Here is a 27,608-nt window from a genome sequence, read left to right as displayed (position 1 = left end):
TTAGCAGGACGAGGCTCTAACTTGGCTCTCTTTGTTGCTTCCTCACTCCAGACCAACCTAAGTATAACGAGGTCGTTGGGGGGAAATCAAACAATTATTTTTTCATAAAGTGTTGCAAGCAGATATTTGCAATTTCTTTTTGGACCATTACATAACCTCAAATATAACCCTTTCCAGGACTTTTTATATGTGCAAGATGGGCAGTTTTGGCACCAAAACATACAGCCTGGCATAACTTACGATTCTTTGGGACTGAAATTTATTAATTTAAAAATTGTGGGGTTTGCCCCCCAAATTCAAAGCATTTAAAGTGACGACTAGGCTGATTTTTAGCTCCTAAGTGATCATAATTGAGTGGGAGAACATATTCCGTAGACGGCTTTTGCAAAACTGGATCGACACTGTGAGGCTGGAAAAAATGTGAAATAGATTGGGACTGATCCAAAGCTCATCAGTCAGTCAGTGTGTCTTTCCATTGACTTCAGTGGGCTTCAGGGGGCCAAGCCCATTTCTGAGAGTCCAAAGTCCATTGTGAGTATCCCTGCACCCACAGTAGCGATCACTGTGAAGTGTATCTCCAGCTGACTGAAAGCTGCCACCTGCTGGGCAACCTCTCCCTGGGAGATCCAGGCCATGTCTTCCAGAAAAGCTTGTGCCAATTCCCCTCTGGGGAAGGTGGGAGATTTGCGGCTCATGGCACACCTCCCCTCTCTTAAGCAAAGCACTTAATATCAAAAGTCAGTGCAAGGTCCACTCCACCCATTCGGTTTCTGGGATGCCGGCGGCCCTGCCAAACCCAGAGCACATCACAGGGCAGCCAGCATGCCAACCAGCTGTTGGGAAGAGGTGGTTTTGTGTTCAGATGGGTGAATAAAATTAACCGTTGGTTCATTCCCAAGCTGCTCTATGGGCCGTAGGTGGTTGGTGGAGGCATGGGAGGGTCTACAGGGTCCCATGGTGCTGCCTCCCCTAGTTTCCAGCTGCTTTTATAGATGTCCATTTGTTGGCGTAAAGATGGCTAAAAATGCACGACTGCTCTGATGGGGAGGGAGAGGCTGAAAGGACAGTGTAGATGGGCGCTGGGGCAGGGGCCATTCCAAGTGGAGCATTTCTTCCGGTAGGTGTCAGTTTAGCCTTTAAAGAAGGGCAAAGATGGCAGCACATTTGAAGAGAGAAACAAAGGTGGAGCAGAGCCCGAGGGTTCCAGTCCTGGGGGTCGAGGAGAAGTAGTGATGTTTGGCAAGGGGAAAGGCAGAAGTGAGGGGCTGCAGACCAAACTCCTAGTGGAGGAAGTCTCCGAAGAGTGGGATTTCCTTTTGCACGTCAGCAGCGTGTCCAAGGTGACCCAGAGGGATTTATACCCATGCTCCGTATGCAGCTGATTCAGGTAGCATGGAACACAATCCTCCTCCCTCCAGGTACACGCGTGGACCATAGAAATAGACATTTATAGGCTCGGCAGATTGCCAAAAAGGGAGGCGTTTTCCTGTGCTCGTTTTGTCAGAGCTCCCTTTCTGATGTGTGCAACTGGCAGGCCAGTGCTTTTATGCCAAGCCCTCCCTCAGTCAGCCACTTAACCTAAGATACTTTGGTAATAACTGCTCATAATGATCGCTGGTACGTTGTCCTCTCTTATTTTCTGTCCCTGCCTTGCTTTCCATGAAGCCTGCTAGCACATTGTCCCTTAGATTCCTTCCTGCAAGTTTGCAGATCCTACCACAAAAACGTTTCTTATTAAATAAAGAAAGAGAAAAGCTTCTTTCCCTGCTTTTTTCATTCCTCTTTCCTTTTTTTCCCCTGGGTGACACCGAAGGCCTTTAAAAATGGGCACGTAAAGCTGGAGGCAATGACCTTAAAAGCGAGTTTTAGCATTATTATTATGTTGGCACGCCTCTTTTTTTAGTTGTTGAAATGATCCCCTCCTGAATAGGATCTGGGACAAGGATGCTCTGTCTGCAGCAGCATTAGAGAGTTCCCCTACAAATGGTGTGAGGCCCTCGCCGCCTGGTGCAAAACAACACTGGTGATCAACACATTGGGAAAACCAGGTCCCCTTGGAAGACGGTACCTTTGTGAGTGTTGTGTTAACCGATGGATTTCAGTTTGTGCAGGCGAAGTACAGAATGGCCGGTGATGGCGGGGGCTGGGATGGGAGATTTTTTTCTTAGCCTTTCTGACGTGAACTTGAGAGGAAGTGGGAAGATGCATTTGATCTTCATATGCTGCTCCAGGTTGAAAAGTCGCTGCCTTAGAATCTTCAGTCCTCCTCTTGCTGCTGGACCGAGTTTAATTTGCCTGCACAATTCATACAAATGCATCTAATTAGCCACTTGCATGCACGGTTATTTCACTTGTGTGCACAGTCAGTTTAAATGAAGCATATGTTTCCATGCATATTTTGCATGCCTAGCTCTTTTTTTCTTTATAAGATCTAGCCAGTAATGTCCATACAGAGCAGGTAGGAGCTCTGTTTTTACAGTGTCATCCCGAAGACACCTACACCGTAAACTATCATTCTCAATTTATCTACTACACCTTGGAAGGACAAAGGTTTGTGTAGATCCAGCCAAGGTTTGAACCTGAGGGTTCAGGGAATCTGGTACCTAACTCACTAAGAAATCCCACCTCTAAGCAGTGAAGCCTTAAAAGCAAAAATTATTCCATTATCATATTATGGGCTTAATCATGCCTCATGGTGAATCCTTGTGTCTGCAAAACTCCTGCTGGCTTCAGTGACGCCTTGTCTATGTTAGAGAAGTTTACCATGCTAGGAGATCCTCTGTTACAATGTCACTGTCACCTTGCCTTCCTTCCAACGGCCAGCCACACAAGGAGCTGCTGTATCTCTCACATGGCTGAGATGCTGGGGGTTCAATTCTGCACTGTCAAACATCTTGCTTCTCATTCAGTGTGGCTGAGCAGAAAGTATGTTATGTTTTGAAGGCCCGCATGCTCGTTCCCCAGCCCCCCCTTCAGAAAATACCAGGACAGCTCCAAATGCTGCAGTGACACTAGAGTATGGTTCAGTGGCTGTGACCATTCTGGTGGACTACGATAGCTTTTCTAGAGGGGCTTGGGAAGGAACCGCAAAGGGGAGCTGATGGGCCTGCAGAGAACCTGTGGGCCACACTTAAAGCTTTTTGTGTTTCATTATAACCCACTTCACTCAAGTCTCCAGATATGGGAAGGTGGAGGTGAAACAAAGAGACCTTTAATTCCTTTTTAAGTGGAGGTGTTAATAGGGGAAACGTGCTACCTTAAATCTCTTGATACTTGCCTGCCTTGGCTGTTGGCGAGGATGGGGCTTTGCAGAGCTAGTTGTGTGTGTTGGTGCCAGTGCAGCCTTGTAACAAATGACACAGATGCCTACCCCTCCTGCCAACGGGAGGGCAGTTTATCAGGGCAGGGGATGCTCATTACAAGGTTGGAAGGGTTTGTTGGTGCAGTCGGCAGCTTTTTCACTAGTTAATTTTGTATGAAGGAGTGGGCTGATGGATGGAGATTGCAGTTTGGTGTCAGATCACTTGGCACATGCTGTGATGGAAGATCTGATTAAGCGCAGATTCGGCTGAAGTTACAAAGTGAGAGTAGGTGGCTGCCGAGATAATCTTTTTTAAACTCAATTCATTTCTAACGAGTCACTTCGTCTCCTGCTTCTGAATGAGAGGGGCCATTAACACAACTAACAGCCCAGCTCTTGCGGTAATGTTAGCAAGGGTAGAGTTCTGAGTTCAGGGCAGCAGAGGCCAGCATGTTTGCTTTTAACAGGCTCACAATATTCTCAGTGACATGTCAGGCATAATGGAAGTTGTGTGATTCTTTTGTTTATTCGGGCTCATCGTTTCATAACGGCATCACGTAGCTGCTAATGTTTGATTGCACATGCAAATTATGCACTTTTGCGTGCACAAGAACTATGGATGCAAATGACTAATTAGTACAAATAGACATGCTCATTGTCTTTGAACATTTATGGTAGGTTTTCTGAAGAACTGGGTTGTGGGGTTTTTGTTTTTTGTTTTTTTGTTTTTTTTTTAACCCAGACGCAGGAACCAGTTGAAGATGCACTTTGAATTTACAGCTGACTGGGCTGTTTTCTTGGGATGTTCACAGTGTCACCACCCTGCACCATCCCCTCTTCCCTCTCCTTAAGGAACGCTGCCATTTCCGTACCTCTGTGAGGCTCTGTGGATAGCCTATGGGACTACAAAGCAGGGAATTGCCTCTACTACTGCTGAGATGCTGAACACCCTCAGCTCTTATTGTCTATGCTGTGTGGAGGGCATTTGATATATTGCAAGATTAGGCCCTTATTCAGGGTCTGTAAAAGGAGATGATACTCTTACACAATGATGAGCTGGTAGTACTGGAGATACACACTTCACATCTCCCTGTGGCCCTTGAAACATAAAGGGTGTTTCTCTTGGGGAAGTACCCATTAAGAAGAAGTAAGGATCAGGTGCCTGTGACAAGGAGAACTTTAACACATTTCTGCCAGCCTTTCATGGCTCTTCCAGCATTTGCTTTGGTTTTCCAATAAATTATTCAAGACATTTCGAGCAAACACTTGCCAGGGCTGCTCTAGGTTTACTTGGTCCCATCTCCACGCAGGGCACTGGCCTAGATGACCTCTTGAGGACCCTTCCAGCCCTACAGTTCTATGATTCTATGGATAGCGTTGCAACTGGCAGGAATGGGTGTCTTTGCTGGCTGTGCCTGTGTGGGGCTGAAAGTGGTTTGGCCTGGAGGGTGAACTATCCCAGTGGTCTCTGCAAATCAGGGTAAAGGCGTGCCGATGGGGTGGTGTGGGGAAGCTTGCCTTCCACTGCTTCTGCTCTGTGGATAAGCAGAGGGGCTATGTGCCAAATTCATCCTGTTCCATGAAGACGGTGGACTTGCACCAGGGTTTAATTTGGCCCTTCTCTAGGGCCATCAGTCTGGCACCTTTCCCCAGCGCTGACTTCAAGTGGAAAGGAGATCAAGGCTGCTATTCTCACCAAGAACATTAAAAGCACAGTGGCTTGTTTTAGCTGGGTGCATCCTTGCAGTTCCGTGCAGTTATGGTAACTAAGGAACTGGTCACTTTTGAGCCTCTTGTGAGGCATTCACTTCCTTCATTAGCGACAGCCGCTCGTTCGCTCCCACGTCACTTCATCTCAGTCAGCGGCATCCGAGTTCCACTGAATGGCGTTCTTAATGACGGCACCAAGCAAGGTGTCACGAAGAGCCTCAATTCCCAAGGCTGAAATGAATCAGAATATATTCATAGATAGATGCAGATACAGCAGCAAATATAATAGCTTCATGGTGTTGTCAGGGCAGGAGGCTGACAGCTTGACTCATCCCAGGGGTCTAACCCCTTTGTTTGTGCCATTGTTTCTTTAGGAATCCTTCATCTTGCGCATGGAGAGGAATAAACCACCTCATCGGAGACAGGCTATTTTAGCAGTTGCTTCTAAATCTTACAGCTCCACCTATGAAAGCTGCCCAGTTTTCTGGCTGGATTCCTCACTGGGGTCTGAACCAATTCCCATCACAGTAAACGGGAGTCTTTCTGCTGACTTCAGTGGGTTCTGGATTAGGTTCTCGGGGGCAAGAGAGATGCAGCCCATTCCTTCAGTGGGTTAGCTACCAAAAGAAGAGATGGCTGTATATGTCAGAAAGACCTTGGGCCCAGATCCTCAAACATATTTAAGTGCCTAGCTCCCATTGATTTCAATGAGAAATAGGTACCAAAAGACCTTTGAGGATCTGGGCCTGGGGGCTGGATTGATTTGGCTACAGGACAACAACCACATGGGCAGCAAGAAGGCAAGTGGATACCAACCCATAAACATACGTTAGCCATGACCTGGAGAGGAGGGATGCTGGTTGTCTCCATTGGTTTATTCAGTCTCGGGCCTCTCTGCAGGACATGGTGATGCTGGTGCCAGTTTTTAGCTGTCTTTGTGAGGCAGGTGCCTGTCCATCAGCACCGGATTGAGACCCCCAATCTCACTGCATGTGGGCCACCAAACAGCTGTCAAATGATGACAAATTCCAGTCACTGCCAATGATCTAGAAAGGCTCCATGTCCTTCTATCAATCCCCTGAGCTACCTGTTCTCCCAGGGACTAAACTTGTGTTCTGCTGATGCTCGCCAGGTGGGAGTTATCTATCTTGTCACCGGATGAGCCCTGTCCAGAGATGAGCAATGGCCTTGGGCAGTATGCTGAGAAGAGACCCCAACACATGGTCATTGGAGCCCTCTAATAATCGAGCTCCATCTCCTCACCCTCTTGGGAAAATAATACTCTGTGTGCATAGCCTTACGTCACACCTGGGCTGCAATGCCCACAAATGCCAGTGGGTAGGCAGTCGGTGTTGGGTAGTACCAAACAGGGCCGGCTCCAGGCACCAGCTAAGGAAGCAGGTGCTTGGGGCGCCCAATGGGAAGGGACGGCATGTCCAGGTCTTCGGCAGCAATTCGGCGGCGGGTCCCTCAGTCCCTCTCTTCCTCTTTGAGCTGCCACCGAAGTGCCGCCGAAGAGGAAGAGGGGGAGCAAAGGAACCGCCGCCAAATTACCACAGAAGAATGAAGTGGCGCCATTGAGCTGCCGCCGAAGTGCCGCCGATCTGCTTTATTTTTTTTTTTCATTTCTTTTTTTTTGCTTCGCCGCTTGGGGCGGCAAAAAAGCTGTAGCCGGCCCTCGTACGAAATGCATTCATTTCACTGTGACCTTGCCCTCCATTCCCTTTCGTGGGTTTTCTCCACCTGTTGTCTCTCATCACATGCTGAAATTGCAAGCTCTTTGGGGGCAGGGACTGACTTTATTCTGCCTGGTACAATGAGTGCTGAACCCTGGTAGTGGCCATTAGATATGACCGCAATAAAAACAGGTGGGACAGTAATTCATCTGAGGATCTCAAAGCACTTTGCAAATGTCAGTGCAGCCGACACCAGGCCTGTGAGGTAGTAGTTTGGTCCTTTCCCACCCACTGCCCCAAACTGGTGGTCGTGAAGGTAAGATTTGTGCACCCCTGACTCACTGCCATCGCTGATGTGGTGAATTAAGGGGTGCCTACCTGTAGAGCATTGGGAATCGCTGGCAGCTGAATCCCAGGGAGTCAGATTCTCTGTGAAGTGAGTTGGCCTCACACCCAGATGTTTCACACCATTGGATGTTATTCTGGTTTGTAAACAACAAACAATCATTTCCAAATGGCCAGTGCAGTGGGGCGGCTGGGCTGGGCTGGGTGGGACCCTGAAACCTTCCATTCATAGCAACAAGGGAGGCTGCGGCAAATGGATATTTGGTCCAGGTCCCTGTGCTAAGAAGACTGCCAGAGACTTCCCTTTGTACCCTATCCTATCCTTTATCTCTGTCCCCCTTCTTCCTCTTCCTCCACTCACTGACGAAATCCTGCTTCACACCTGGTGTAGTCCTAATAGGGCAGCGGGTTGCATCTGCTATGGGAGAATGAGGGGTGAACAGGCTACTTAGCACAGGTCTTTTCTGGGAAAATCGTAGACTGTAATAAGATTGAAACCAACAGAGTTCTTTAGAAATTGCTTTTAAAAGCAGGGCGCGATCTCCTTTCTGCTCAACAATGCAATAGAATTTTATTGCAGCCAGATAGCGATGAATAGAGAATGTATATCCCTGCTATCGAGTGACCTCAGTAGGAAAGTTCTCCTTTTCTATCCAATCCCATAAGCCCAGGCCAGTAGGCCTTCTGAAGAGTTGTGGTTGCCTGCTATTAACTTGTAGCTCCTACAATGATCAGTTAAGCAGACTTTAATTAACAGTAGTGATTAACCAGTGATTTCTTTGTCTAAAGCGTCTGTTCAAGTTGAGTAACATTTTGTGGCTTCGGGAACATTATGGCTGGGAGGCTCACAGCCCAAGCTCAGCATGACCCAAGGGACGCTGATGGTCACTGCAGTGGGGAAGGTGGAGGTACCCTAAAGAGCCAACTGCGTGATGTCTCCATTCTCCCAGGGACATTAGAAAAACCTCAGCGTGCAGCTCCCCCTGCTGGCTCCATCCCCCTTCTACAATGCAATGATTTTTTCTTTTGAATCTGTATTTAGTTTTTACTGTGGGCCTATTAACCCTTGCACCCGGGTTGGCCGAGGGGTTCACAGAATATTAAGAACTGCCCTGACCGTGTCGTTACTGCACATTTATAGGCCTGGAATATTCTGAACCAGCAGAGTCCAAAAAGCTACGACTGGTGCTGGGGTGGAGGCTGTGAGGCGGTGGATAAAGCAAGAGCCTCTCACTGTGCTAGCTTGTTTCATGTTTCCTGCTGCTGTTCTGGTCCAGTTAGTCACTGGATTTAATTGTAAAAAGGCATCTTTGGCTGATGGGATCCCGGGTGACAAAACAGCCCAATATGTCCAGACCCTCACTGCTGCCCCGCACCCACCGCCTTACTGCCAGACGGAGGAGTTTCCTTCTTCCAATAGAAGAGTGGTGCCTAGTTTCTCCTGAAAGGCGCCTCGAGAAGCAGGGCAGCCGGCCTGCTGAGAAATGAGCTATTTGGACGGTAGCTGCTGGAATCTGGGGCTGGCTGGTGGGAGGTGAACAGCGGGAATGATGGACACCAAACTGGCAAATGTTGTGTTCTGACTACCCGGAGTGGCTTTGCTTAAAAAAGAAATCCCAGTTGCCATCCCACCAAAACTCTGCCACCACCAGAGCTCTCCAAACATCACTCACCGGCGTGAACTCTCATTGGCTGATCGTACCTGGAGGGCGGGATACGCCTTGGTCCTGAGAGTTCTCCGTTGCTCGAGACCCTTCCCAGCAGGCCGAGGCGTTGTAGGAGCTGTATGAATTCTTTTCTCGCGTTTGGGACTGAACCACTTGGTTGCTAGCAGGCCTCTCTGCCATTGTCTGACCCAGGACATTATCCCCATCTGATCCCCACTGTAAGAAGCTCTGGCTCTTCTCTGGTATGTGAGAATGGCATTGCCCCCACTTGAATATTGATCCAGAGGTGGTCTTCACGTGTTCCCCATGGTACAGGCCTTATTTCTCCTCTGTTGTATGATTGGCCACCACTGGTGTAGGATGGGAGGTAGCCGGGCATGAGACTGATGCCGGTCAACGGGTACCCATATGCTGGGTGGCTGTCACTTTCCTTTCCTACACCTCTCCACAGTGTTCCTGGTCTCTGCCTGTCCCCTGGACAAAATCCTCAGCCTCCTTCCAAACCTGGATGTGGGCTTCTCCTACTGACTCCTGGGTGATTTCTTTAACCTCCCCGTCCCTCCCTTCTGCCCTGTTCTGTTCCTTCCCAGCGCCAGGCTCTCTGCCCTCGTCAGGATCATTTTGCTGTCCATGGTGCTTAAAGATTGAGGGGAAGTAGGGAGTGAATCCTTGACCTGCTGCACTGCAGGTCTAAGTTGGGAAGCTGGGTACGAAGGCCAAGGGCTTTGGTGAAGTGAAAGAGGAAGGAGCTTGGTGCACAGCCTTCCTGAGCCGATATTTAAAGATCTTCTGAAGGGCTGTTTATTTCCATGACCCCTGGGTCTCATGCATGTTGAGAGGAGCTCACTGGTCATAACCAACTTTCCCCTTCCATCTATCTGCTGAGACTGCCAATAAAGCAGCAGTTTAGGGCCAGTTGTCATTTTTAGGATTTTTTTTATGATGTAGGAACAAGACCGAGACCAGTAAAACTCATTTCCCATTCAGCACCCACGTGTGGTCAGATGGCGGTAACTCTCGGTCACAGTCAGGGTGGACTGGAAGAAAACTGGCACTCCAGAGATGCCATATCCCCATGACCAAGCCTTTGAGCCATCCAGTCTCCAAGGGCTGCAGTTTTATGTACCTATTGTGGTTCCATCAGGACTGTTCAACAACCTTTGGGACATAGCTGGTCTCTCCAAGACACCATATTCTATAATCAGATCTAGCGAGCAGCAGCGCCACTTTGCTTGCCTGCAAATTGCAGCAGTACCGCATTTTGATGGCCACACTTCCAAGAATTGCTTCCCAGTTGGGCATGGTGGTGGCTATTGCATGGGGACTTGCAGCTAGGAGTGGCCCCTGGGCAGTGAGTTACCTGCTCCTGTCTGGGAGTCAGTGCTGGTTCTGGGGTTTTCATCTGCCTGGGGAAATGTCCATTCCCAACAGCCTGTAGTCATGCACACAATGAACCCATAAGATGCAGTAGTGGGAGAGGGCCAGAGAGGGCTAGAAGCACCTTGCTGAATGTAATAGTTTTCTATCTAGATGCCATTCATCCTTTATGTAGGGACAGCCCCATAAATACCAATGCACTGTGATCTAGCTTGGTAGACCTGAGAAGCAGGTAGTCAGACTTTGCTGGATTTTAAATGAACTCATTACAATGTAACAGCTCCACCCTGTTCTTCCCAGACTTGCTCCCTTTACTGTTTCCCAGTAGGTATTGCATCTGCTCACTCCTCTGCTAGACTGATGCTGCTACAGATACAACACGCTTCTTCCAATATAATGTTCTGCTGCGCCTAGTATTTTGTAGTCCTCGGTGTCCACCTCCTCTGGCCTGTATGGCGGAGTTGGGGCTGGTTGGAGCATGTTGTCTGAATGGTTACGTGGCTTTCCCTGGAGATTTACCAAAGGTGACGCTTCCTATTCCAGAAGGATCATCCTGGCCCTCAAAAGGGGGGACTCAGAAAGAAGCTGATTTCATTCAAGGAAATTTGGAAAGTTCCAGGGACCTCTGCAAGCTGCTACAAAAATGCAGGGGTTTTCAAGCAGCTGCCGGTTGGCCCTGGTGAAGAGGGGCTAGAATTGTAAAGAGAGGAGCTGTGTGACATTAGCTGAAATTAACTCCCACTTGTTTTTCCACTAGCCTGCGACTCATGCTAAACCCCCCTCCCTCCTAACCAGCTTTTAACTGCTCTAGTTATGAAAACTTAACTTTTCTATTACTGCACATTTGTCTCCTTTACCCAGGTGCTTAATTACCATTGTCCCAGCGAAATGTCAGCATGAGTCAGAGACAGTCTCCCATTAGGAAGAGACAGATGAATATTAATTACACTTACTGGTGAGTGGGTTTTCTTTTTTGTCATTTCCCTGACTCTGCTGAGGACCCGGTAGCTACATGTTCCCTGGCCTGAGCAGCTGAGCTGGCACCAGATGGTCAGTGAACGGACAGTGTTTGTGGGAGATGGAAGGGAACCCAGCAATGCGAGACGAGAGGAGACTCAACACTAGCTACAGCAGAGGCTGAAGATGAGAGAGAGAGAGAGAATCTGCAACATAAATTGAGAGTAATAATAAACTCCATCTGCTGTAGGAACAGAAGCAATTTAACTTTCCCCTCTAGCCAAAGGAAACAAACTCTTATTAAGAAATCTTATTACCAAGTACTTTCATATTTGGGTGAATAACCCAAGCCTGGTGCTTGGTCTCCCAAAGCAGGTTTTTCTATGGTGCAACTGAACTGGATCTAAGCAAAGCAGCTGCATGGACTTTCAGGTGCCCTTTGGGGGCTGAATTCCGTCTGACGTCCAGGATTCTCTGTGTCTACACCATCAGTCATGGCACTGGAGTCTCTGAGGATAAGCGGGGTTAATGGGGAGCAGGCAGCTATTTTCTCCCTCTGGTCCTTGTTTGTGAATTCCACACAGCATGCGTACGTTCAATATGTCATACGTTCGGGGACAGATTTTTTTTTTTAAAAAAACCCTGGCTTCTAGCTTTGCACTTGCAGTTGTGTGGGCACAACAGATGTCAGATCAATGTTTGATTAAGTGGTGCGTTACAGTCAGGTAATGATGTATCTGACAGCCATTTCAGCTCTCACAATAGTTGGAGCGTGGAAGGCTGAGGTAGGTTCCGTTTCCAATCAGGCTTTACAGCTCTGCATTTCACGTCCCCGGCCGCAGAGGCACTGTTATGGGAACGCGGCTGATGGCATTTACAGGTGATCAGACACTAACCTGACATCTAATGGGTCCATATAATTACAGGTTAAAAAAAGGGAGGCCGGGTTTTAAACATCTAGGGTCTTAACTTGGGAGAATAAGTTGCTAGAAATGACAGTTTTCTGTATATGGAGAATATTTTCCAGTATTAAGCATTATGCCCACATAGAGCCTTATCCAAAACCCACTGAAGTTAATGGGAGACTTTGGCTTGCCCTCAGTGGCCTTTGAATCATACCGGCAAGGGTTAAATCTCTCTGAGGATAACTATGATCTTAACCAGCTAGACCGGGGTGTTTGTGGCTTGCAGCTGCTTTTTACTACACTGGTGCCTGAGTCCATGTGTGCAAAGCCAAGCAGAAGAATGGGCTGAGTTAAGATGGTGCCTCCAGCCCCTTGGTAGCATGCCCTCCCATGACAAGTCTCTTCTCTATTAACACCAGCACACGTTAGTCAGTCAGATGTGACTTCGGGGAGGTTGGGGAACTTCTCTTTCAAACTCCATGGCCAGAGCTGTCAAAGGGAGAGTGGTGGTTGTCTTTCCAGTGGATAAATGAAACCCCGTCATCTGTCCCTGAGGACCGTTTTTGGAAATGCACAATGCTTCGTAAGAACTCTTTACAGAGTATTGATGTGAGGGCACCAGTCTTCTGTGACTGGAAGCATCTTATGGAAAGGTAGAAATTGCTGTTGCCCCTCCATTTCCACTCTTGGTCTGGTGAGCAAAGGTCTTGAACACACAAGTCCTGTCTCAAAGTGCACTGTCCCATGGCCTTCCCCTTCCTCATGCCACCTTTGGAATAACAATAGTCACACTGAATTCTCTTGGAATTCAGTGGCTAGTAACATAGGTGAAATTTACCCCTGTGCAAAGGGTCAGCAGAAGATCCCATGCTCCAACTCCAGCAGAACTTAGGTGGTACGTGGGCTTTGTGTCGATCCTCTGGACAGGAGTGATTTTCACCCCGTGTGATTACCCAGGTGCTCCATGTAACCTGCCCTGAATTGGGGCTGGATTTTCAGAGGGCCTGCAAGCTGTGCATCTGCACTATTAGCATGAGCAAAGGTCACATGTAAACAACAGTTGGGTTATTGTGCACCTAACAAGCTGACATCTGTGCACAAATTCCCGTCTTTATGTGCAAATGTGGAGTTTGCGTATGCAATAGGCTTGGCCAGTTAGGTGCAAAAACACCCTCGTTTTGTGCACGTCCCAGTAAGAAGCTCTCGGAAAGGATTGGGATTTAAAGTCCTTTTATTAAAAGCTGAATGTTTCTCGTATCTCATGGGCACCTTTCCATCCCGACCAAGTGGCCTCCTGAGGCTTTTGTAGAGAACTAAGATTTACCTGCTAATTCAATCCAGCTCTTTATTCACAGGAAGGAACTTCAAGTATCCAGCAAGCCAATTTTCAAGCTAAGGGGAAGGGAGGGTTGCTGGGAAACATCCCTCTGGAGAGAGAGATGGTAAAAATAGTACGTTCTTCAGATCCCGGATTATCACTAATATTTGAAAGGCATCATGTGCAGTAACCATGTCAGAGCCTCTCTCGTTTTTAAGGCATAAAGGTTACGGGGGGGAGGGGGAGGGAGGGGAGAGGAGAGATTTTTCTGTTTGTGCCCAGGTGTCCATGCTGTTACAAAGAAGATGCAGAATCATAACCTCTTGAGCATCACCCCAGTCAGGCGTCTCCTGCTCTCTGGTCCCTGCTGGTTTCTTTCATCTGAGACTTACTGGGAAGAAAGAGAGGGAAAGTTGGTGAGTAAATTTCTGGGAGTTTTTTCACACTTGTCTGAAAGAGGATGAGGTAAAGGGTGACCTCCAGGCACACTGATAAGTGCTATAACCTCTGCTCAGTCTGTTTTTGTGACTACATTTGCTGCTTGGGATGAAACAGGGCAATAAGGAGATCTACCGATAAGAAATGCCCCTTGTGTAGCTTCTTTCACCTAATGCTCTTACATGATGAATGACCCCTCTCAGATAAATTGAACCCCCATTTTACAGATGGGAAAACTGAGGCACAGAGGGTTTGGGTGATTTGCCTGCAGGCCCAGATTTTCCACAATGTACTTTAGTCCATGCCCAGTTTTCTCAAGCTTAACCCCCGATGCATGCGTGCAATTCAAGGCTTATACACTCAAATCTTAGCTTGTGCACCTGCCTCGAAGGTTGGCAGATGTTTAAAAATGCCCTGATGCCAGTCTGGGCCCTAGTGAATCAGAATCAGGGCGGGGAATAGAATCTGGGCACATTTCTGTCTCTCCCTTGTCCGGCTGCCTCCCACTCCCCTCCTCTATGTTAATGGTATTCCCATCTCTTTGTCTCTTTCCCAAGGTAATTATCAATAGCTCGATGTGCAGGGAAAGAGGAGGTGGAGTGTGTGGCAGGGGGAAAGTACAACTAACCCCTGGCTGTGAATAAAAACCTGCATTTCAATAGCAAGCGCAGGTGGAAGCTTTAGAACAAGTGAAGAGGCTTGTTCCGTATACAGCGTCGGAAGGTCAAGGTAAGGGACCACTGGATATACAAAACAGGGAGGGAGGAGAGAATTGAAGCAACCGAGGAGAGCCCCGGTGGCTGCTGAATCCCTTTGCCTTCAGACACACTAGTCCCTGGCTGGCTCCTCTCCGGCTGGCTGTTTTTTGAGAAGCAGCAGTTGGAGAACATCGGTGTCTCGGCATAGTCGCCAGTAGAGGTAAATTCTGGGGAGGGCCTGTGAGGTCTCCTGGCCTTGTGACAGATGTCTCAGCAGCATGAGGGTGCCTGGGTGGTGGTAGAGGGGGGAGTGAGGGTGGCGACAGGGGGGTGGGCAGGCATCTGAATGCTAAAGGCCCAGGGTTTAATATTTGGAAATACACATCCACATCCAAATAGTTGGGCCAGGCCTTTCCCCGGAGTCCATGTGACTGTGCATTCTCTCTTTGTCTTGTCCATAGCTCTGGGAGCTTGACTCCATCTCAAAGACGTTACCGAGCCGACGAAGGCTTTCTGACAGTTGGAAAACAGGTGAGGGCAGGTGGCAGCTTCGCTGGTTTTGACTCTTTCCGGGTAATGTTTGACTTTAGTGCTGGTGGGAGAGCAACAGGCCTGGAGGCTGAATTCCTTTATCGAGCCACAGAACAGGACCAAGCAGGGGAGTGGCAGTGCCATCTCCGTGTGCTGCCTCCTGCCGGGGTGGCCTCCCCTCTGCTCCCAAGGGGCCACGTCCGGGGGTGGGTAGGGATGGCAGTTTAGTTCCCAGGGTGTATTCAGTCCTGGGCCTCTTTGCCAGCTACTGTGTGTTCATAGTGAGTTTCATCTATTCCCTGGGAGCTGGACTGAGACCCACCAATCTCATCTCACACAGGCTGCCAGTTGGCCAGCAGGTGGGTGACTTTAAGGTGACTACCAGTCTGGGCTGCATTTGAATCAGTTACCAGAGATGAGAAGCGCCTCGCTCCATTGCCAGCCTACGAGCGTAGTCCGTCCGTTTATGTTGCAGCTGGAGACTTTCACCCTAAGTTCCAGGCTGCTTGGGAAGGGCTTGTCTCTGGGTCTGGCGCATCCTCTGGCTTATCGCGACACGGCCGGCAATCCCACCACCCAGCAGTGTCACTAGGAGAGCCACTTGGCCGGGCAGGCGCTCAGCAGGCTGGAGTGGGTTAGACTTGGAGATTTGCAAATGTAAACGACATTCAGTAGCGTGTGTGTGTGTGTGCGCGCGTGTGTGTGTGCGCGCGTGTGTATGTGTGCGCGCGTGTGTATGTGTGCGCGCGCGTGTGTGTGTGTGCGTGTGTGTATGTGTGCGTGTGTATATGTGTGTTTACCCTCCTTCTTCATACTCCCTTTTGCACCACTCTTGCTTTGAGCAGATGCCTCGTGCATGTTCCCAGAGTTACTGTTTAAAGGGTCTGGGGACCATTGAGGGCCCGGCTCAGGGCGGTGGAGAGGAGTCTGTGACTGATTATTCACAGCTTCCGTCTCCCCCTATTGGCTCTGGAAAGCCTATGCTGAGCTGGGGCTCAGTGACAGGAGGAGGCTCCGTGTCAATAAAAAGAGGGGATCGAAAGAGTAGGGCTGTAATTCCAAAGGGGAACAAGCAGAGCTCGGCCGTCCTCGGTGCCGTCTGGGGGCTACAAAGCCGAAAGCCACAGCTGCAAAAAGGGACCAGTTTCCTCCCCCCCATCCCCCGCTTCACTGATGACCAGATTATCCTGAAGCTGAGGAAAGGAGGTGGACAGAATCTGCTGAGACTCTCAACTTTCCAAGGGAGCCTGCAGCTCCCAGAATCAACTTTCCACCCAAACTCTGCCCGGGGCGGGGAGCTCTCCAGGGACTGGGAGGAACACACAGGTAAGACACCAGCTGTGTGTGTGTGTCTGTGTGTCCGTCGGTCTGTACGGGTGTGTGTGTGTGTGATGCACTTCCCTGAATCCAACACTTTTTGGAGTTTAATTCTTTGCTTTCAGGTTTGCTTTTCCTCTCCTTGCATTTCAACTTCTAATAATGATGCACAGGCTGCAGCTTGGATACGATTCTGGCATTAAAAAGGGACTTGATTTGTTTAAAGCCGCTGGTTGGTTTCTAGTGCCAAGTACCTCTTATCAATTGCTAAATTATTTAACGACATGCAGATGAGGCTCTTTGTCCCCAGATATTTTTTTCATCCCTATAGCTGTCTGTCGCCTACCCAGTCTATCTGTGTAAATGTCTTTCCCATACTTCATTTCAGTTCAGATATCACATCTTTCTATCTTTCAAGAAGGGACAGAATTACTTACGCTGAAACAAATCAAATTTCAGAATAAACTAGAAGGTGCACCTGGAGGTTAAGGACAACACCTATTTCCCTTTTTTATAAATGCCCTTAAAAAAAGACTAGTATTCTACAGCAGTAGCACCAAACTCTGAAGTAGCAGTAGTGGAAGTTGCAAAGTAATGGACCATTGCTGTAGAATTTTGCAGCATTTTTGTTTGAAGGGTTGGTGTTTTGTTTTTGTTTTATTTGGTAAAACAAAACATGCACAAAAGACATTTTTCAGGTCTTTTTTAAAGACAAAAGGGATGCAAATGAGAGGGGAGGGGAAATGATGTTAGAAATGTTTATAAGGTCCTAAAAAGCATCCAGAATGATAGATCTTTTAGAGAGGGAAAACTGGTGTAACCGGGCTGAGGTAAGTGTACCCTGTCTGTGTTGTATAAAGTGCCAGGTATGTTAACATTATATTGCCAATAATAATTATTAATAAAAATAATTATCTTCATATCTTGCACAACTTTCATCGGAGGACCTTGCAGCCCTTCTTAAACACTAATTCTGTTGCATCACACTGCTTAGCAATCCAGTAGGTGAATATATAGAAAATCTGATTCTGAAATGACCACTTACAGGAACAGTCTTCACTTCCCATTTTTTCATTCTGTTCGTTAGTTAAATACTCTGTACGTTTGTTGCTTTATTTATAACCTGGCACACGATGTCCTCAGAAATGGCTGAAGGGATTTCGCATGAACTTTAAAAAAAAAATCCACTTTTGATCAGAGACCAAGCAGGGAAGAATTCAGCCCCAAAGGTGCATATTTAACTTAATTATAGGTGGCTTCAAGCAGGAGGTTAAATTGTATTACATCTATTCTTAAAATTCCATTAATGCAAGGATCTATCTCTCCAGGATGTGTGTGTAACATGGTGTGTATTGGTGTGTGTGTGAGTATATACACACACATGATAGTGTGGGTATTGCGTACGTATATAAAATATGGTATATATCTATAACTCTGTTTTTCCTCCTCCTTTCTTTACCTCTTCCCTTCCTTGTGTTTCCTCCTTCGCTTTTCTCCTTCATTGTTTCTCTCCCTCCTTTTCTTCTGTTCTATTTTTATCGGTCACTTCTCCGTTTCTGAGCAGAACGCAGCTAAGCTCTGTGTGGAGTACTTCTTACAGTGCTGGGTGAGTTATGTTCATGGGGGAGGTCTCTGGCTGCCTGATGACTGGTGACTGTAGCCTGCAGTTTGCCCAGAGGAGTTACAGCTGTACGGGGTGTCGTGAAATCCCCTGTCCTCTGGCTGTGGAGGGTGTGAGGATTATGCTCGGCGCATTGTGCCAGATCCAATAGCTTAACTATCAGGCAAATGCTCTGATTTCATAGTCTGTTAATTGCTTCTGGAATTTGTCACATCAGGTTTGAAATGCCTGTGTGATAAATATTATCAGACGTGTAAGGTGGTGCCCGGCTTCTCCAGATGGCACAGAGGGCTCCTTTTCTGATCTCCTCTCTGAAATCCAATACCACATAGCCAGGGCTTTCATTCACCGCTCTTGCATTTTACAAGGCGTTTTAAATCATCTTGGTAGAAATCAATATATAGGAGCTGATGCCACGGAATGCCGTAGCTAAGGTAGGAACAAATTGGTGCCAGACATTTGTTTCGGTTTAGAGATCAATGATGTTTTCAGTGCTGGATCAGACAGAGAAAAGCTATTAATGCGGAAAACTCTGGATCGATAGTGAACGGGGAAAAGACGAGTCTCCAGGCTATATCTACACCTGGTTTAAGCAGGTGAAGCGCCAGTGAAGTCAAGAGGTATCTGGAAACACCAGCTGTGAATTTGGCCCTTCTGACTTGACTTAACCTGGTAAAGGGAGGAGGCAGGGTTGAGCCCCATTAATCCAAGCAGATTAATCGGGCTGGTTTGACTAAATCGAGATTTGGATAAAGCAGGGCGACTCCTCACTGGAATGGCTGTATGTGTGAGGCCAGTCTGAGACCGGGGGGTGTTCAGATCAGAGGCTCGACCTCATGCCCCAGTGAGAGGCTGTGCCACAGCCCCGTCAAATGCAAACCTGATTGAAGGCCCCACACTGCTTGCAGAATGCTGGGCTTCTAGGCAAGAAAAAAGCCAGACATCCTGCTTCAGGTCCCGCTCTGCCAAGCCCCCAGGTATGTGTCTCCCTCCCCTCATCCCCAGGCCTTGCCTTGGGCATGGGGATTTTCATGGCTAGAAAATAGGGCACGTTGCTGTCTTCTTCCCATGTGCTGCTGGAAACCTTCCTCAGGCTTTTGCGTGATGCCAAGCGTCCGGTCCCACTGAACACCTGGATAGAAGCGGGGCACTGGGGAGCCTGGTGTTATTAACGGCTCTGAGGTGAGGAGCTGAACATGTTGCGGTTATTGACAAGTGGCATATTTGTCTTTTCTCCGTCCTTCCTTTTAACCGTTTCCATACCAGCCCCTCCTCTTTGGTGCTTCCCTTCCCTTTTTCTTCTTTGCTTTCCATGCAGCGCAGAGACCTTCAGCATTTTAGTCTTCCAGACCGAGAGCACTTTAAATTAAAAATCGGTTTTGTTTTCATGCTGTATTGAGTTTTCTCTTCCTGTTGTATTACAGCAGGGGTAGGCAACCTATGGCACGCCTGCCAAAGGCAGCACGCGAGCTGATTTTCAGTGGCACTCACACTGCCCGGGTCCTGGCCACCGGTCCGGGGGGCTCTGCATTTTAATTTAATTTTAAATGAAGCTTCTTAAACATTTTAAAAACCTTATTTACTTTGCATACAACAATAGTTTAGCTATATATTATAGACATATAGAAAGAGACCTTCTAAAAACGTTAAAACGTATGACTGGCACGCGAAACCTTACATTAGAGTGAATAAATGAAGACTCGGCACAGCACTTCTGAAAGCTTGCCGACCCCTGTATTACAGTTTTGCACCGATATTGGCATTAGCTGAGTTTTCTCTGACCAGTTCTATTTGCATGACTAGCAGAGAGGCTAATAAAGTAACAGGGTATCTCATATTCCTGTTTCTAATGACACATCACGAGAGGTTAACAAGGAGGGAGAGTGACTTAGTGGTTTGAGTAGGAGGCTGGGGATAGGGACTCCTGGGTTCTGTTCTATTGATTTGCTATATGACCTTAAGCAAATCACGTACACCTTCTGTGCCTTTTATTACCCACCTTTAAAACTGTGATAACACCTATCACAGTCATGGTGTGAGGCTCCCTGGCTTTGAGATCCACAAATGAAAGGCACTACATTAGTGCAAAGTATTGTCATTATGTAGTCATTCATTTACTGAGCGTCTTAATAACCGCTTTGAGCCTGGTGAATTTGATGTTCTATTAATGCAGATAGTTCCGCATACGATAATGCAGATAACTCAAATTACATTAAAGCATAGCCTGAATTAATAATCGGAACATTAACATATTTCTTCATTAGTGCCAATTATGGTACATTAACAGATACTGACTGAGAATGCAAGAGACTGCAGTACACGTCAGTAATCCCAAATGGACTGCTTCAGGGTTATGCCATTGTTCTGGAGGCAAAAGGGACCAAGAAGGTAACAGGACACTTATCACATGCTCACAATAAAGCAAGGGAACAATTGGTGGCTAATTTTCTGCTTAAGCATGTTTTGGAGACAACTAAACTTCTTACACACATGGTACAACGGGCAAAATTTTCAAAAGTGCCTAAGTCCCATTGAAAGTCAATGGCACTTAGGCTCCTAATTCACATGGGTACTTCTGAAATTGTATTGAACATAAACAAATAATGACCTAGGGATCCCAGGAATGAAGGTTCGGGAGTCGAGATGTTCCAGGTATCTTGGGCTTGTGTGACCTGCTGTGCTTCTAAGCTCTGAAAAAGATGGCTTAGTCCAGGACGTTTAGGTGTCCGGCAGTGGAGGGGCACGGGAACAGTGGCTGGCGCATGTAATCTCATGGCAAGTGTGCGGGTTGGCCTGCGTTGCGGGCAACATGGGCCAAATGGCATATTCCTGTGCCAGGCTGAGTTCTTGCACTGCCTCTGCGTCACTGCTGGTTGGAAAATAAAAGCACCTCTGACTTTATTTTCTCCTTGTCGAGGGGTGTAGAGAGCAGGCACCTTCACTCCACAGGCCAACAACATTTTGCTTCATCCTCAACCACTCATTTCTCTATTAGCAGAGGAATCTTGGCGGGGACAAGGCACATCAGATCCCCTGCTTCTCTGGTGCAATGCCAGTGAACTCATGGGAAGGCAATGAGTCACTGCAAGACTCACTTTGGTCCAGTTTAGTTACCACTTACTCTGTCCCTAGTGGAACAGTGGGTGTAAGTGCTTTGAATGCATGTCCCTGGGAAAGGCTGAGTTTGGGTATTTGGGAGGCATGGGGTTTGTGTGTGTGTGTGGTACAGAAGACTAGGGTGGATTTTGGGAAGGAAGGTGTTTGGGAGGGTGCAGAATTTTGTGAGAGAGGAAAGTTGTGGTGAGGACAGGATGTGCTAGCAGGCAGTTAGGGAATCTTTCTAGGATGTCTCTGGGGTGGAAACCTCCAACTAATATGGCTGTTGCTGTTAGCCAATTATATGTGTCACGGCCCAGCTGCACCATCTGCTCACTCATGAGTGTGACTCGATTGGACGTAGATCCAAAAGAGAGAGGAGTGCTTCGTGTGGCCTCTCATTTGATGGTTGAAGAATCCAAAATGTGACATGGAGGAAGGTTAGGTTCAGAGCCTAGTTTCCTGAACTCCACCCCCTCCCATCTCCTCCTCCTGAAGGCTCAAGGCCCGCAGGGGAGAAGACCAGAGTGTGAAGTGTTCATTGCAGCTGGGAACTGGGGAGGAGGGCGTTGGAAAGGTACTGCCATCCATCACTGGATAATGCAAAGACCTTGAATTCCTTCCCTCCCCCTGCTCTCCTTTGGTGAATAGCTGCTGTGGATTTCATTGCCTTTATTCTTCAAGGCCACGTGAGAGAAGCAGTGATTCACCCTCTCTAAGCCCCTCGGTAGCGCAGGGATAACAATACCACAGAGAAATTCATGCTGCTGTTGATTAAGAAAGAATCTCTCTTTAAAATGATAAATAAAAGGCTTTAGAATAAATGTGTTTGAGTTGCTCTCGCTCAGGCACTGGGAGGAACAGGTTACTGAACATCTACAAGAGCAAAACCCACATCTTCCATAAGCCGATGAGATGAGAAAGGTCCTGTTGATGAGAGACATGCTATCTGCGGGCATGTTTGAAACAGTCCCCAGGTCATTAGGAACATTGAGAGACAGGTCAGAAATGTACACAGGCACGCTAGGACTTTCTTAAATACAGTAAAAGCTTTGGTATCCGGCATGTTGGGGGAACGGGGGGGGGGTGTGTGTGCTGGTTAATCAAATATTCCAGTGAACTAAGAGTTCTACTTACCAGTGGAATACCAATTTTCAGAGAATTAGAATACAATAAAATTAATCAAGTATGAAATAGTAGACAGGGACTCCCCAGTCCCGTAGTAGTACTGCACTGCCGAGGGGTTGGTTTCTTGGAGGTGTAGACAGGTAAAGTTTTCTATACAGTAGGTTATCTGTTGATGCTATATATCGCTATGGGCAGCGCATGGCATACCCCCAGATCACAAAAAATACACTTAACACTAAAACTAGACTGAACATAATGTAATCTTTCTTTGATGATTCAGAAGGCACTTCGGGATCTTGCAGTGCCGCAGTGTCATCATTATCAACCACCATTATCATTGTAGATGGAGAAGGTGGAGGGGATTGGGCTGAATCTGTAATGACCCTGACACACCCTGGAAGCTGCTTTTTTAAATAAATCTCTGATATCAGCTTGCTTACATGTCTTCTGCCTCTTTTGCATAAAAGGAGAGTGCGGGATGTGCAATTGCATAACGTGCTGGGCAGTATACTCGTCCCGGTTACTAGATTGAAGATTTGTATTGGGAGATATCAGAAATGCCGGCTTATAGAGCTTTCCAGTGGATAAAGTGCCGGGTAACAGAGCTTTTACTGTAGATTGGAGGCAAAGAGCCAGATTCTCAGCTTGTGTAGATCCGAGTTCGCCCCATTGACTTCCACGAAGTTATGCTCATTTATATGAGCTGTAGTTCTGGGCTAAGTTGTGTATTAGGCACCTGTGCAAAAGTTACCAGCTGGGTGGAAGTGAAGGGTTTCCGAGACGTCTAGGTGGAACATGTGTTTGTGTATGTGCGTGTGTGAGCGCCTCTGTGTGTTTATGTCTGCACATGGGTGGCGGGGTGTGTTTATGCCGGTATGTTTCGCGCTGAAGTCGTATCTTGCAATTCTGTATCATCGTCCAGGCTGCCTCAGACATCAGCTAGCACCCCCTTTCTGCCATTCAGAGCAAATCTCAGGGGTGGTGCCGCTCACGCCCCTGCAACCTGTAACACAGCTCAACAGCTGCTAGAGGAAATTCCTCAAGGCTTCTGCTGATGCCCAGTGGCAGCCATTTCCTGTGCACGTCTGTGGGACGAGTGTGAACGGGCTATGCTAAGCACAAGCTACAGGGTCATCGCTAACCCCACCCTCCCACTGGCAGCCTGGGGGTGTTCTCCGGGACAGGCTGCGTGGAAGTAAAGCCTCCCAGACTAGGCACTGGACAGGGATTCAGGAGATCTGGGTTCAGATCCCAGCTCTGCGCCACACTGCCTTTGTGACTTCGGGCAAGTCACTTCATCTCAGTGAGTGAGGAACATCGGACCTGGGCTCCATGCTCCTTTGCCGTGGGATCACCTGTACGTAGCTACTATTGGCTAAGGGCAAGTGTGACATCGGTGCATTGCCCTTTCTTGGGGGACTATCACCTGCCGTGGCAGGGGCATTTTGCTTTCTAACTCCTATTGGCCCAATAGTTTTTGCTCTGGAAGCTACGCTGTGATCTCTGACTCATGGGGGATGTGGGTGTGGCACTCCCGGGCCAAGTACTGAGTTTTCCCCACGGTGGGCTTGCCCATGTCCAAGTGCTGTGGGTGCCCCTGGCTATGGGGGGGAGGGATAGCTCAGTGGTTTGAGCATTGGCCTGCTAAACCCAGGGTTGCGAGTTCAGCCCTTGAGGGGACCACTTGGGGGTCTGGGGCAAAATCAGTACTTGGTCCTGCTAGTGAAGGCAGGGGTTGGACTCAATGACCTTTCAAGGTCCCTTCCAGTTCTAGGAGATGGGATATCTCCATAAATTTATTTATTTCTCGGAGGGTAGCGCTGGGGACCCATTGCCTGGGGTTTGCATCTGATGGTGAAAGATCATTGGTCTCTTGTGGTTTTTCTCTCTCCCCTCCTCGCCGCAGGAAGTGCCCACTGCGCAGAATGGAGTGGCAGGTTCTGCTGTTGGCTCTTTGCATGGGTTTGGCTCATTCGGCCTCTGCAGACTGTGCAGCCCAGTGCTCCGTGTGTGCCGTGCAGACCCAGGATTTGGAGAAGCCCATCAGTCCCCTGGTAAGTGCTGGGTCCTTTGCCAGGTGCAGTCTGGAGCAACCTCAGCTTTGGGGCTCAGAGAAAACGAGCTCTGTATCCAAACTGGCCCCTGGTTTAGCCCATTTACCGGTCTGGTAACACTTGCTCTACAAAGACCCAGATTTTCCAGACTTGCGCAGCGGTGTTTGCATGCCTAATTTGGGGATGCCGTTGCCATGGTTGTGTGCGTGCAACTGCAGTGATTGTGCACACTAATGCGCTTTTGTGCACACAGTACTGAAATCTAGCTGACGTGAGCATTTCTTCTTGCCTTGTATAGGGAGTGGCAGGCTGCTGAAGTGGTTGGTCCTGCGAGCTGGGGAAAGGTTAGACTGAGAACATAACTGCTCTCAGGATTCTGCATGCTCTAGCAGAGACCAGAGAACAACAACATGGGCCCAGTTCTCCACTGCCCTGCACTTTGTGCAGTCACTTACACTAGTGCAAAGGCTGTGTCAAAGCTACCAGTCTGAGCTGACAGCATCTCACAACCACTGTGCACTGGTGTCTACGATGATCCCAAGTGCCGCACAACGTAGAATCAGGGCCGTGGGGCTGGGTCTCCTTTTGATCTCTGACGATCTTTCCCTCTCTGTATCCAGTCCTGGATGTTAGAGGTATGGAAGCATCTGCTTCCCACTGTGGGACCAGATTACTCAGCCGTCCACTGCAGCGGGGTGGGATGCAGGCTCTTACAAGGTAGGATGTTGTGGGATCCCAAGGAGTAGAGCTAGAGCCCCTTCCAGGACTGGAAAGGGGAATCCCAAGACATCATTCCTCCCTCTTGAGGGATACTGGAGAGAGCCCTGGTGCTTGGGGACTGCCGGCGGGTGTCATGGGTTTGCTCTCTTTGGTGTGTTGCAGATCTGTTCGCTGGAGTGTCAGGGCTCCTTGCTGTCCCGCATGGAGTGGGAGAGGTGCCAGACCGCTCTGGCTCTCCTCGCCCCGCTGATGGCAATGGTGGAGGGCCAGGGCCTGTCCCCTCTGGAGGCTGAGGCGAAGGCAGAGCCAAAAGAGAGCCCCATCCCCGGCGAGCTCCCCAGCGGCCTGGTCAAACGGTACGGTGGCTTCATGAAGAAACTGGACAAGAACAAGATTTTCTCCCTCTTGCGTGAGAACGCCCACAGCAAAGGCGGCATGACTAAGAAGTACGGTGGCTTCTTCCGCAAGCCGGGGGAGAGGGCGGCCTCTGAGGTGGTGGAGGACTACCCAGAGCTGGAGGCCGAGGAGACAGGTGACCACGGGGAAGAATCTGAGGAAGGAAACCTCAAGGACGAGATGAAGCGCTACGGGGGCTTTCTCCGCAAGTACCCCAAGCGGAGCTCGGCGCTGGCGCCCGAGGGGGAGGGCCAGGAGCTGGAGGACCTGCACAAGCGCTATGGGGGCTTCATGCGCAGGATCCGCCCCAAGCTCAAATGGGACAATCAGAAGCGCTACGGGGGCTTCCTGCGGCGCCAGTTCAAGGTGACAACGCGGTCGGATGAGGACCCCAACGCCTACTCGGGGGAGGTCTTGGACCTATAGAACCCCCCTGACAGTCAGAATACTTCCAGTATGGACTGCATCGCTCCTCCTGCCCCACGTCACCCTCCTGTGCTCAGCCAGGCATCCCAGGCATCACACACCGACCCAGGCGCACCACCCCGCTGCTGCTTCCCTGAAGAGCCAGATGTTTCGAGCCAGGCAGGGATTGCCACTGGCAACGTTCCTCCTCCGTTTCTGTCTCTGTCAACTCTGGGACTTGGACCTGCTGCCCTTTCCAGCACCGAACCGATCAGGCCAGCTAGGGGGTTAGTTCAGCTGTATCGAAAGCAGGTTACTTGAATTCAGTCTCAGACGACTGACTATCGACCCTCCCTGTGATCCTTAGCGATGAGCCCAACTCACCCTCCAGTCGGAATACCCCAAACGCTGGGGAAGTTCAGCTCTGGAGCCAACTCGGTGGCTGGCCCCTTTGGTCCGTCATGGACCAACCTAGAGCTCCAGATTCAAAGGCCTCCCAGCTTTGGGGGAGTTTGGCTCTAGCTCCAAATCGGAACCATCCAGCTGTAGTTCCTTGCGGTGGAAACCCATTTTCAAAGGTCCCCGGCGCTGGCACCAGGTGCTGCCGGGCATTTCCAATTTAAATATTCGAATGGAAACAGAGGCATCTGCTACTTGCCTTCTAGTCTATCCATTCAGACGCCTCTGCTCAGAACAGCCAGTGTGTCCCAGAGGGACCTGTGTTTGTCCGGGAGGGCATCTTGCCTGGAGAGCAAGGTGGGCTTGCCCTATAGAACCCTGACTTGCTTCATTATATTCCAGCTAAATCCCAGCTGTGACCCTTTCTGATACACACGAGAGAGGCACACTTCTAATGAAGCGATGAAATCACAATAGTGTCGCACTTCTGAAGGCACCTGAGTCAGCCTCTCGTTTGTCACCTGGGGATTCACGCACACAGTCATTAAGGGAGCCGAGTGAATGGAGGTATTGTGCTGCCAGATTTGCTGGCACAGTCCGATTGTTTGTGCCTTGGAGTGATTGTGTGCACAGAATTGCAGGTGCAAATAATTAGGAGCACGGACTGACACTAGCTGTCCCCATTCTCGCTCTGCTCACAGGGGATCGCTCCCACACACAATGACAGAAATCAATGAGGAGCCATTTCCGAAAGTTTGGCTCATCATGTAGTTCTCATTGCAACCATCGGTGTTCTCCCCCCATCCCCCAGCTAGTGCTGAATTGCAACAAGCCAACAAAAATACCCTGAGACAGAGGCAGGAACGGGCGGGGCTTGGCACATTGTTTCCTTTTCCAACCATGGGCAAAATTGGGAAATTAAACTAGAGGAAAGCTCTGAAAAGGAATGTAGATGAGGTCTGGACTCTGCCTGAGACGCATTGTTTGGCTAAGCACAGGCCTCCATCGGCCCTCACCTGCTCCCTTGTGCTGTTCTGAAATGTACAGATTGTTTCGGAGTCTGGTTACTTTCCGTTATTACGTTTACAAGAAGAAATAAAGTTTGGTCTATCTTGAGATGGGTCACGTTCACCCTCTTCCTTTTCTGTATGGTAAATAAAAAGATGTTAATGAGTCTGTGTCTGGTGATGCATCTGTCCGCAGTGTGGGGGCCAGCCAGGATGAGGGCTCATCACGGGGCTAACATAGGTCTTTGGGGAAGAAGCCCTGGAAATCAGGGATGCTCTAGGTGTACTTGGTCCTGCCTCAGCGCAGGGGCTGGACTAGATGACCTCTCACTATGGCTCCTTTGGGACAGCAGCCAGCACCTCACAGGAGTGAGCCCGAAATGTGCTTTATGTGCATGAAGCAAATGTGGGTGCTTGTAGACTCACTGCTGAGTACTCGGATTATTCAACTGGGGGAGGGGAGCAGCAGGTGCCAGGACAAGGACACAGAAAAGAAAACAATGAATGCCCAGGACCCCTGCTTCGGCTGGGCATGAAGCCCT

The 27,608-nt window shown here is 48.8% G+C and overlaps 1 protein-coding gene across 6 annotated transcripts; it reads left to right on the top strand.

Moving 5' to 3' along the window:
- The first annotated feature begins 6,656 nt into the window (after window positions 1–6,656).
- On the top strand, window positions 6,657–27,233 carry PDYN (prodynorphin). 6 transcript variants are annotated; one of them, XM_034787642.1, is made up of 5 exons: window positions 6,657–13,672; window positions 14,252–14,423; window positions 14,854–14,923; window positions 23,992–24,139; window positions 25,022–27,233. In XM_034787642.1, exons 4-5 carry the CDS (start codon window positions 24,011–24,013, stop codon window positions 25,679–25,681), a joined length of 789 nt encoding a protein of 262 aa, XP_034643533.1. In that variant the 5' UTR covers window positions 6,657–13,672; window positions 14,252–14,423; window positions 14,854–14,923; window positions 23,992–24,010; the 3' UTR covers window positions 25,682–27,233. The 6 variants fall into 6 exon arrangements, with proteins under 6 accessions (XP_034643533.1, XP_034643534.1, XP_034643535.1 ...); XM_034787643.1 differs by having other exon boundaries at window positions 6,657–14,612; XM_034787641.1 differs by lacking the exons at window positions 6,657–13,672; window positions 14,252–14,423; window positions 14,854–14,923 and adding exons at window positions 15,710–16,249; window positions 20,126–20,249.
- Window positions 27,234–27,608: the final 375 nt, after the last annotated feature.

This window comes from Trachemys scripta, chromosome 12, assembly GCF_013100865.1.
Source record: "Trachemys scripta elegans isolate TJP31775 chromosome 12, CAS_Tse_1.0, whole genome shotgun sequence".
Lineage (NCBI taxonomy): Eukaryota > Metazoa > Chordata > Testudines > Emydidae > Trachemys > Trachemys scripta.
The sequence above is the reverse complement of the archived record's forward strand: the minus strand, read 5'-3'. Positions and strand labels throughout refer to the sequence as shown.

What these genes read in the sequence shown, in the direction of transcription:
- PDYN (XM_034787641.1), top strand. Translation starts at nt 20,197, where the DNA reads ATGGACTGCTTCAGGGTTATGCCATTGTTCTGGAGGCAAAAGGGACCA. An exon ending in AGGCAAAAGGGACCAAGAAG is followed by an intron (nt 20,250 to 23,991) that starts GTAACAGGACAC and finishes TCCTCGCCGCAG; the next exon opens with GAAGTGCCCACTGCGCAGAA. An exon ending in AGAAGCCCATCAGTCCCCTG is followed by an intron (nt 24,140 to 25,021) that starts GTAAGTGCTGGG and finishes GGTGTGTTGCAG; the next exon opens with ATCTGTTCGCTGGAGTGTCA.